The sequence below is a fragment of the Marmota monax genome, unplaced genomic scaffold, assembly GCF_021218885.2.
Source record: "Marmota monax isolate L192 unplaced genomic scaffold, Marmota_monax_Labrador192_F-V1.1 WCK01_AAM20220418_F8-fsc01195, whole genome shotgun sequence".
Classification (NCBI taxonomy): Eukaryota; Metazoa; Chordata; class Mammalia; order Rodentia; family Sciuridae; genus Marmota; species Marmota monax.
The window spans coordinates 63,216-75,056 of record NW_026694876.1 but is presented as its reverse complement, the minus strand read 5'-3'; the positions used below and the strand labels follow the sequence as shown (position 1 = coordinate 75,056).

General features: G+C 43.6%; 1 protein-coding gene across 1 annotated transcript in view; it reads right to left on the bottom strand.

Moving 5' to 3' along the window:
• Positions 1-6,086: 6,086 nt before the first annotated feature.
• The window catches only part of LOC124080705 (MHC class I polypeptide-related sequence B), a gene marked incomplete at its 5' end in the record, with an annotated part of 65,633 nt that continues 59,878 nt past the window's right edge, over positions 6,087-11,841 (bottom strand). Inside the window, 6 exon segments of the mRNA XM_058573383.1 lie at positions 6,087-6,389; positions 7,132-7,313; positions 8,424-8,558; positions 8,673-8,951; positions 9,353-9,664; positions 9,887-10,153. Coding sequence (XP_058429366.1) covers positions 6,381-6,389; positions 7,132-7,313; positions 8,424-8,558; positions 8,673-8,951; positions 9,353-9,664; positions 9,887-10,153 — 1,184 coding nt within the window.

Below are 11,841 nucleotides of genomic sequence, written 5' to 3'. Positions count from 1 at the left end.
CCCAGCTGCCACCATAATGTCCCAAGCCATCCATAGCTGCCCCATTTTCTGACTTAAACACAGGATGCCTCTATTCTCCCATCAAAGTCCACAGTTGCCACAGCCTTCTGTCTAGCATCACCCCCTTCCCCCCATTTCTCTGGTGACATCTCTGCTGGGCTGAGGTCAAAGCAAACTCCTCTGGTTTCTTCTCCCTGTCTCAACAGGATGTTACTACTAAGTCTCCCTCCTGGGAATTGCTCCTGCCTCTGCCTTCCAACCATCCAAACTCTTAATATCCTCAAAATCATCCCATGAAGATAGTAGTGAAGATGGTACAACCTCATGATTATGTTATAAACTACTGAATTGCACATAAGTATGACTTATGATATATGAATTCTATCTTGATAATAGTAGTAATAATCATGCTTACCAGAAATGTTCTTCTACTGTAAACCTCCTTTGTCCCAAACATATATCCCTTGGTCTTTGGAATGTACAGGGAATCATCCTCAAACTTGGCTGCTTAGTAGAATCACTTGGAGAGTAGTTACTGTCCATGACCAGGCCACAGCCAAAACCACTTGAGTAGTAAAGCTAGGTTTGAACTAGGCCTTAGCATCCATTAAAATCCCCTAGGTGATCACAATGTTCAGGCAAGTTTAAGAAGCCCAGGTCCAGCCCATGTTTTTGATCTCCATGATGGTAATAATTGCCTACCATGAATGACATTGTCCTGTGGACCACAAACAACTCTAGGGTCAGGAACTGTATTCACTTCAACTTGTCTTCCCTAAAAATGCCATTTCACAAGTGAACAATACCCAATACAAGTGAACTATTCCCTAAGGCCTATTTTACACTTTTTCTGTGAGTGGAAATAGCATGAATCACAAAGTTCTGGCAAGTTTTTGTGTCTTTGTGTTTATTCCTGTTGTGAGACAAATCATGTGAGAGAGCCCTCACTATGGGGCTTCCCCAATTTCTTTTTTGCTGGCTTGACACAAGTGATTCCATACACCCTTATTTTACTTGAACTTGTTTGTTTTTGGTGAGATCATCCATTTTTTTGCTATAACAATAGTTCATTAATTTTTATATCTGTAAAACTCCATTCTCCAATATTATATTTCTCTACCAGTGGTATCTGCTGAAAGTCCCATTGTTTTTCTCAGGCTCCCAGCTACCACTATGAACTTGACAAATACTTTGAAACAGAGTATGGCCAAATATAGCGCTCACATTCCTAGGATTTCCCTCCATCTGAACTCTGGTCTCATAGAGTCTTCAGTGCCATCTTGTGTCTCCAGCACCTTCACATGGATTTTCTTACCTACTAACCAATTCATTATTGTTCCTGTGGGTAGGGAGGGATTGAAACAGGCTGGTCTGCCATCTTTGGAAGTGGATCCTGTCTAATAGACTAAGAATGTCTAAATCTTTACTCTCTAGTTACCTTGAATGATTTCTGAGCTGAGAGGAGGAAACATGCATGAATTAACAAAGAGATTCAATTCAGAAAGAAAGGAAGGATCTCCCAGAAGACCAAAATTGACCACAAATGTAGGTCCTTCTTCTCACAGATGAACAAGACACAAGACTGGAAAATTTGTTTTAATTTCTAGCTTAGCTACAAGTTAATGAATTTGCTCTGTCTTGGTGTCAATGACCTAAAAATGAAACACACACACTGGCCATAGATAAACTTGTGATATTGTTGAATAGTTGTATGTTTTACTTATATAAGTTGTGTGTGTGTGTTTGTGTGTATATATATTTGTGTGTGTGTGTGTGTGTGTGTGTGTATTTGTGGAGTTTCCTCTCAGTTTTCAAGAGGAGTGCTATGTACCCTTAAGGAAGTCTTGATTTTAATTGCTACTCATTTTAGATGGAGGGAGGTATTCTTTGTAATTTTTAGTGCTAGGAGTTTTGATAAATGCATGGAATCCTGTCTACACTATTCCATGTGTTAGTCATCTTTCCAACCTATGATAAAACATCTGAGATAAACAACTTCATAGGTGAAAGATTTGTTTTTACACATGGTTTCAGACCATAGATGCTTGACTCCATCCCTGTAGGCTTGCAATGAGGCAGAACATCATGGTGGGGAGCATGTTATAGGGAAAATGGCTCACTTTACAGAAAGGGGCAGGGGAGACAGAGGAAGAGAGAGAGAGAGAAGAGAGAAGAGAGAGCATGCAACAGGTGCTGGGGACAATATCTACCCTTCAATGGTACATACCCCCCCCCCCCGCCGCAATGCACTTAACTACATTCTTCAACTAGGTCCTATATCCTAGAATTCCCGCCACCTCCCCAAAGTGGTGTCAGTTGGCAATCAAGCCTTTAACATATGAGCTTTTGGAGGATATTTAATATCCAAACCATAACAACCTAGAATTGTGTAGAACAAGTCCTTCATACTGAAATTTTTTCTTGAAACCTGTTTATCACTCTCGTCCAACTGTTGATAACAACCTCAATCTGTTTTTCTTTTCCCAGAATGACATATGAAAATAGTCAGATAACATACAATTCTCAAACCTATCCTCACTTTAAGTCACCTGGGATAGCTTCAAATAGCCCCAGACCAGGATCACACATTAAACCCTTCAATCTGATTCACCAAAAGAGCAATTCAGGTACCAATCATGTCTGTGAAACTCGCCAGGGGATTTCAATGAGCAGCTAAGAGAAGAAGCAGTGGCTCAGAGCAGAGGATTTCAGTATTAGATGTGAATCAAAACCAGCCAGGAATTGAAGCAAACCAGTATTAGATGTGAATCAAAACCAGCCCAGAAATATCCTTGTCTGCTGTGTAGAGAATTTTGTGAAAACCACCAGCCAATACCAATAAAGATGTATTGCAGTTATGTAACTCAGATAAATCCTAGAGGAATGTGTCCACAGCAGCTCAGAGATGGGAATGTGAGAGGCAAATATTATGTAACTCCTGTCCAATTCTCTTCTCACCATCTCCTCAGAGTGCTGGGAGGATGCTTTCCTCACCAAGGTGTTGATGTACCACTTAGTACAGATAGGTATAAGAATGCTAGGTGTTCTGATTAGTAACCAACCTCGAGTCCTGCATGTTCTGAACTTTTACCTAGTTCCATCTAAAGCCAATTTATGTGTCAGATGCCATCCTTTGAGTAGAAGTCTGGTGCCTCTAAGAAATATCCCTGTACTGCATTTCAGAGAATATTCTTCTTACACAGATTTTGCTGAAGGACATTTAGTCATACAATTATTCACTAAAGAATGAATAATGTCCAAATATTCTGGAATCTCAAATTTAATACCTTTATTTTTATCCCATTTTCTTTAGGGTAAATGCTTTATTGTCTCTTGAATGAAAAAAACATTTCCCTTTGCTAAGGTAGTGAAGGTAGTCTGCCACATTAAATAATATTTTGGAAGAGATAAATACAATTCCATTTTTTTCCACATGAGTAACCAATTGCTCTGAAATAATTCCTTCAAAATTTGTTTTTTCCCATAAATCTCTTAATGTTACCAGTGTTATATATCAACAATTTAAATTACATATAGTGCCAGTTTGTATGTATGCATGTGTTACCTCTATCTCTGTTATTCACACAGTCACACATGCATAATGTCTACATGTGTGTTGTTTGGTTTGTGTCTTTCTACTCTAAGATCTATTTGTCTATCTCTATATCAACACATACTCTCTGTTTATGATAACTACAATGTAAGTCTTGATATCTCCTAAGAGAATACAGTCCTTATTATTCTTGATTAAACGTGCCTTGGCTAATCTTCATGTATATTTCCATATAAGGCTTAGAATCAGCTAACCAAATGCTTCAAAATGCCTACTGACTAGTTGCTTGAGATTTATTAGAATTCTTGGAACATTTTCAGAAATTAATGCCATTGTAATATTGAACCATAAGCCAGATTCTTGACAATTCTCTTCAGTTAATTAATTGTCTTCTCTACTGAATAAGGTTGTTAAAATGTATCATTTGGTATTTGGAGGAAAATTTGTAGGTTTCATTCTAAAAGTATAAAAAGTGTATTTTTACTATGCCAATAATTTTTTGTTAAATTCACACTCTGTTTGCTTCTGGAATATAAAACACTGAAATAAACATATTTATGTAGCAACACAGGAAGCTGTTATTTTTTTCTAATTGTTTCTTGGTCGTTGCCAGATCTTTTATTTTATTTATTTATATGTGGTGCTGAGAATCAAACCCAGTGCCTTACACATGCCAGGCATGTGCGCTATCACTGATCCATTGTCCCAGCCCAAAACTGTTATTAATTCCAAAGATTTGTAATGATTGGGACTTTATGAATTCAATGTATTATAATTTGCAATTTATGAGAATTCTATATCTCTCTTCAAACCCTTCTATATTTATTTACTTTCTCCCTTGATCTCATTGAGGAGGTCTTCGATTATAATGCTTAATAAGAGTAGCTGAAAAATAACACCTTAATGCACATTTTGGTGTTCAGATTTTCGGATCATGTATGTTAAAGTAGAGCTGTAACCCACAGGAGAACTGGCTGACTGATTCTAAAGGGACAGCCTTTGGGGCCCATTTCAACACAAGGGATCCCTGGTGTCCCAGATATGCCCTTTGCAGCTTTGCCCTCAAGCCCTGAGAGGCTCCCAGGCACTGTCCCAGCCAGAGACACACCCAGGACAAAAGCACAGTGTACTTAACTTCTTATTCTGGATTCTGCCTCTTATTCCAGGCCTAGTAAACCTTCAGTGTTTTCTCCTCCTGTCTGCACTTTAGCCCTATTTTTCAAGTGTGTGCTTTTCCCCTCAGTTTTCCAGGTGTATTCCATGGGAGGAGTGGTCCAAATTAATTGGCCATTGTGGGAAACCAATGAACAGAGTACAATTTTATATGTTAGCATCAAAAATCAAGGAAGAAAACCATAAGCACCAATAATGGCCATTTAAGCAAGCGTAACTTGGATGTAATGAAAACAAAATGCTCCATAGCATCTCTATATGCCATAATTAAAATGCATATCAATAAATGATGACTTGAAAATTGTACATTTAGCTTGTGACTATGATCCTGATTGACAAACATGAGAGTAAACAGAATATATTTGAACATTAAATTGAAAAACACATGTACAATAGCATCTGGAAGTTGGAACAGTGAGTGGCAGTGTGAGGCGGGCATGTGACAAGGGTCTAGGGGCAGCAGCAGTGGCCTATGTTACACAAGGGCATGAAGACTGTGTGGGCAGTGGGTGTCTGACATTCTGGAGAGGACCTTGCATATTGAAACTACAACACCCAAATGACAATCTTGCTCAAAACAGGAGGAAGTAATCTGATGACAGCAGGGTTTACCAGCCACATCACTGTACAACGTAAACCACACAAGAGAGATCTAGATTTGTGCATGCTGTTCACATTATGCTATAAAAGAGAAAAAGGTCTTCCTTGGAGGCTGTAGTTGAATTTTTGTGCCCTTGCCATCTTCAAATTCTTGCTAAGCAATCTCTGAGAAAAGGAAATTATGCCTGTTCAGGATGGCCCATGGGAATTCCTCCTGGATGGCTCATCTCTGCCAGGCTATAGAGCAGCTGTCTTGCAAAGGATTGGCACCAACACCTCAGTTGTTATGAAGAACACTGCCAAATTCCTCAGAATTTGAAGCCAGCACATTCATTCAACATCATCTGCAAAATGCCACAGACTCTAGAGATGAAAAATTGTGTTCTAAATGTGTAATAAGAATTATAATGCATTCTGCTGACATGTATTTAAAAAATAAAATCAATTAAAAATATTTTTTAAAAATGCCACAGACTCTGGCTCACATCACGGTCTATGTTAAACATATGTTTAACTCTCTGTCAAACATGGAGACAAACATGTTATTTTTGTTGACCCTTTCACACGGTCCCTTCCCAGAACATGAACATAGGCCAGATATATTTCATATTTAAAAGTTTCACATTTAAAAATATTTAACATTTACAATGTAAAATGATATAGACAAGAGGTAAGACAGAGAGTCAGAGAGGGTTTGAAGTTCCCTCAACACTGAAGGAGAGTATTTTAGGTTTCTTGGGAGGAGGCAGAATAAGGACACTTACAAAAAAATCTCATTTATTAAAATACCATAATTATATGTAATGTGCTAAAATACAGTAAAATAATAAGGATATTAGGACAGAACAGCTGCACTAGTTAGTAAACATACGTTTTCACATTGTAGAGATGAGGAAACCAAGGCACCAAGACATAAAGTGCTTGTCACAGCAGGGCTGCCCAGTGTAAGCTCCCCCGGAAGCCCCAGGAGCTCTCAGCAAAGGTTAACATCCCAGCTGTGTGGATCCAGTGTAGTCACTTGGTGCCCTCTGCTGCTGATCCAGGTTATATAGGCTCAGGGGCTCTATGGAAAAAGAGGAACCAGTCAGTGTTCAATTTGTTACAGAATATTGCTGTTTACTCCCTTGGGACTTCTCCTCAGTTCCTCAAGAATCAGGTTTGGCCCTTCTCTGAGGGAAGCAAATGCCCTGACATTTTTTTTCTCCTCTCATCCCATTTTCCTGCCCTTATCAGGCTCCTCTGTTTCTATCAGCAATATCACCTGTCTCTGTTTCCACCACAGAAGGGAGTGAAAGGGCTGCAGGATTCAGAGTCAAGATCTGGAAGTGAAGTCCAGTGTCCCTTCCTCCAAATGTAAATCATTCCCTACAGAGTGAGGGCCTCCAAGAGAAGGCATCTCCTGCTCCTGCCAGGCTGGGCAGGGGACTCACACAGAGCCCTTCTCCCCCTTAGTTCACAGGCCTCCTCCCCTGCAGAGGCAGGTGCTCACCCAGCAGGGCCTGCCCCACTTGCAGCTCAGCATCCCTCCCTCCCAGCCCTGAGCCAGCAGCTCCTAACTGGGCAGTCCACCAGGAAGCCCAGGGGCACCAGCAGGCCTAGCTGGAAAAGCATGCCTGCCACATGAACTGCTGTTCCCTTGCCTACAACAGCAAACGCAGAGGAGACTCAGAATCACTGACCCTCTGCACCTGCCCAGGCTCTCAATCTGCACTTTTGCTTCCCCTACCTGCGTGGTTTACCTGCTGCTGGGAACCCAGCTCTTCCCTAAGGGCTTCTTTTTCCTGAGGCTGCCCTGGACTCCCTACCTCCATTCCTAGCAGGGACTTCTGCAGGCCACAATCCTCACAGTCCTCAGAGGTCTTCTTCCCAAAGAAAACTAGGGTTTTCCTGAGATTCTGCAGTGTGAACTGTAGGCCCATCTTCTGTTCCTTTGCATTGTCATGGTCACAATCCAGATCTCCCACAGGGGACACTCCTTTAGAGGGATCTTGAAGGGTGACAATTAGTGCACATTAGTACGTGAGTGCTGGAGAACTGCTTATTCACATGATACAGTTGAAACTGGAAACATCCTTACTGAGATTCAACATTCAAAGTAGAAATTTGCAAAAATAAGCAACAGGCCTTTCCCACTCTTTCCCTGGGCACTGCCCTAGTGACATTCCAGGCAACCATTTCTGACCACAAGAAAGTAGAACTAGCATTGCCCTTGTTCCCCCTCTTGGAAGGCCATAGATGGGAGCAGCAGAGACCACAGAGCTGCCTACCCTACTTGTAGAGTCATCTGAATGGGCCCCTGCTATGGGACTGTGTGCCCTAGTCTGTGGGGACCAACACCCCTATGGGCTACACTGGAAAATTCCAGACATAAGAGAAAAACAGTGACCACAGCTGCCCTATAATAGGTTGGTCTCTCTCCCCCGATGGCCAAGGACATAAGCCATTCTCCTGTCCATGTCATCTGCAAGGCCACTCCAGGAGGAAGAGCTGTATAGTGGGGACAGGATGGTGACTGGCATGCCCAAGTGACCCAGAGGAGACACTCAGGAGCAGCTCCTAGGAGGGCCTGCTCTACACAGGCCTCCCAGGGGCTGCATTGACAGGGCTCTGGTCCTATGGATCTCTTTCCTGGTTTGCTCCTGACAGCCAGAGACACTGGGGGAGAGTGAGGGGAGGGACCAGTGGCATCACCATTCATGAAATTCCTCTCTAGTTTCTAAGCACCCAAAGGTCACAACTCATTCATTCTGTGTCCCCCTGAGGACAAGATAATCTAGCCAGCACCAATCAGCCCTCCATTCCCAACACAGTCCTCTGGTCAACCCAGGAAAGCCTGAGAGATAGACGAGGACATCAGAAGCCACAGCCCCACTGTTGCTCACTCCTCACCCTGCAGCCACAGAGGCTGCATCTGGACCTTCAGAAATGTTGTCAGTCCTGGCTTTTGGCAAGACTAAGGGGTGTGGCTGGAGACAGAACTCCATCCTCTGTTCCAGAAAGCTGGTCACCTCCACTGCTATCTGTGTAGTGGGAGGCACAAGAGACCCTACATTCCAAATAGGCCCTGCAATCCCCAGCCACTGAACGCTTTTCTCACCTGAACCTTCTGAAGTAGATTTTGTCTTCCTTTTCTTGCAGGAGCAGACACAAACAATAATCATAATCAGAACACCAACAGCAGCAGCCACACCCAGGAAGGCAGCCCATTGGCTCAGAAGCAGCAGTGCAGTCCCTGAAAGCAGGATTGTTACACTCTTGGTACTGGAGCCGCAAGGCTTCTCCCCTCTCACCACCCTGGTCACTGAGTCACCTGGTTGGGAACCACTGCTGGGACCCCCAGGCTCACCACAGGACACAAGGCCAGTGCTGTTGTTCCCGCTGTGTCCCACATGGCAGCTGAACCCCTGCTCCTGTCCTTGGGGAATCCTGGTAGACACCCAGGTCTGGTAGGTCCCATTTTCATAGGAAAAGATACCACCAGACTGCTGGGTGCCCTGCCTCAGGGGTTCCCCATCCTGAAGCCAGGTCACAGAGATATTCTGGGGATAGAAGCCAAAAGCCCAACATGTCACATTGATGGTGTCCTCCAGGGCCTCAGCACAGGTCACATTCACTGCTGGAAACACTGGAGGGAAACAAAGGCAAAAGTAGTCAGGCATGTGACCAAGCCTCACTCCCCTTCTCCATGCTTCTGACTCTGGCCTAAGACCTCATTGAAGTGAGGTCCACAAGTCTGTTTTCAACCTGGAGCCTGAGTCCTCTGACTGGCAGGAGGATGGTCACTGGGCTTGTGGCTTCACATTCTCACTTTAACGTGTTATGTTAAATAGGGAGTGTTATAAGAATTCTTGTTTGTGAGGTGATGAGGGGTATTTTGGGGGGTCCAGGGTTGTGGGGCCAGGTGGGAGCTCTCTATGATAGCAGGCAGGCAGGGGGGTGAGGGCTCACTAGTTCTGGGCACATACACCCTCCTGTCTCTATCTAGTGTTGTGACAGGACAGGCAAATCACAACACGATAAACTCACACAAGGTCCTCTGGGCAGAGGCTCCAGGGGAGTAGGAGGAGTCCTTCCAGAAGACTAGATATCTCCTGAGTCTTCCACAAAGCTCTCCCGGAACTTGGGCCCAGTAATCCTTGCTTTGCATGCCATCTGCATCCCAGGAATTCTTGACTTCCATAGCCAAGTTCTGAGCTGAGGATGGCTCCGCTGTCCAGCTGCATGTCTCTGGATGATAGGAGAGGAAGGGCTCCCCATCATAGTAGAAATTCCAGAAGGCCCTGGTGCGGTTGTCCTTGTGAATCTTGCAGCCCCAAGTCTCCTGGAGGAAATGAGACCCTGTCCCCACACACCAGTCACTTCTCCATCCCCTGGGCCCTCCGCCTCCCTGCCCACCAAGGGAAAAATACTAGCCCACAGGGGACCCCAACCTGGCTCTCCTCCAAGTCCCCTGTGCAGATCTGTATAAAACCCATTTCTTGCCCTCCCCAGTCAATTGCAATGAGAAGACACAGGTCCTGGAGAAAGCTTCACATCACACTTGCCCCTGCCCACACTCACCTCCTTTCTGCTCTTGCCAGGCATTGATATCTGCCAGGGTTGCTTTTAGATTCTTGCTGTGCTCTGCCAACTCCTGGATCTCTGTGTCCCAGCTTTCAGTTCCCAAAGGTTTTTCTGCCCATGGCCCCTGGGGCTTTACACTTTCTTTTTTGTCACTATCAAAGTGAAGGAAGAGCTGATGGTCCCAATAACCATTGGCAAAGGACCTTGATTGCACTGATCCACCTTGGGACCTCACTGTGAGGTTATAGTGAAGACTGTGGGTCCCTGTGGAAGAGGAACCAACAGATGACACCTCTTCCAGGAAACAAGTGCTCACCAATGCTCACCACAAAGGCTCTGCTGTCCTGAGCACCTGAGGAGGCAGCAAACATACACAAAGGGACAGAAGAAAGGTTCCCAATACAATGAAGACAGGAAAGTAGAGAGCAAGGAGAGGGGAAGTGAGGGATGGACAAAGGGGAAATAGAGAGGGGCAGGCAAGTTGGCCAGGGCCCAACACATAGGCATGGGTTCTTAAGGGTACAGCTGGGTGTTCAAGGGGAGAGGCAAGAGAGGTATGGGAGGGGCAGAGGTGCATGGCAGGGCTTGTCAGAGTGCACAGAGGGCACAGGAAGGGCAGAGGGTGGGTGGGCCTATGGTCACTGAAGTGAAGCCCAGGCAGGGCAGGTCCCCAGAGGGTGTGTGTGTGCTGTCTATGTGCAGACTTCTCATGGATAAGGTGAGGCAGACAGGGGGTCAAAGTGAGTGTGAGGGTTGGTGGCCCCAAAGTGTTGAGTGGGGTTGTACCCTAAAGGGAAGTGAAGCAGTGGGCTTGGTCCAAAGTAAATGATCAGCATCTGGAAGCCTCAGGTGGGGGACTTAAATTGTCCTAGTAGCATCCCCTGGGAAAAAGCAGATAGCAGTGTTTCCAAAGAACTGATGTAGCTTTTCTTTTTTTTTTTTTTTTTACGTATTTATTTATTTATTTTATTTGTTCTAATTAGTTATATGTGACAGTAGAATGCATTTTGTCCCATCATACATAGATGGAGTATATACAGTATATATTGCTTTGGTTGTATATGATGTAGAGTTATACCGGTCATGTAATCATATATGCACATGGGTAATAATATCCGATTCATTCTACTATCATTCTTACTCCATACCCCCTCCTCTCCTTTCACTTCCCTCTATCTAATCCAAAGTAACTATTTTTCCATAGCCCCCCACAAACACATTGTATCTTTCCAATAGATATGCTAGAAAATTTGGATTTTCACAAACAATGAAGTTGGATCCTTTAGTTACTCATGTATAGAAATTAACTCAGGTCTGGGGATGTAGCTCAATGATAGAGTTCTTGCCTAGCTTCTGCAAATGCCTGGATTCAATACTCAGAGTGTGTCCCCAAGTGTGTATGTGCGTGCACACACACACACACACACAAACTCAAAGTGAAAAAAAATGCAGACTATAAAATCAAACATTCTTAGAAGAAAACACACTGACTGGTACATATTGTGATATGTGCCTGTAATCCCAGATACTCAGGAAACTGAGGCAGATGAGTGGAAGTTAAAAGCCAACCTGGACACTTAGCAGGACCCTTTCTCAAAATAAAAATTTACTGGAGGTAGCTCAGTGGGGACCACATACTAGAATGTGAGAGAACCTGGATTCAACTCACAGTACAAAAATAAAACAAATAAAAAGTATATATAATATATTACAATGTATTGGCAGTAATCTTCAAAACAAAGGATATAACCACATTTTCCATAGGATGCCAAAAGCACACAGTAGAGAAAAAATTGATAAATTGGACTCATCAAAATTAAAAACATCTATACACCAGAGGTCACCCACAGAAATGGTGACGTGTGAAATGGGAGAAAATATCTGCAAGTCACATATCTAATAAGAGATGAACATTCAAATATATCTATATATCTTGGGCTGGGGTTACCTCA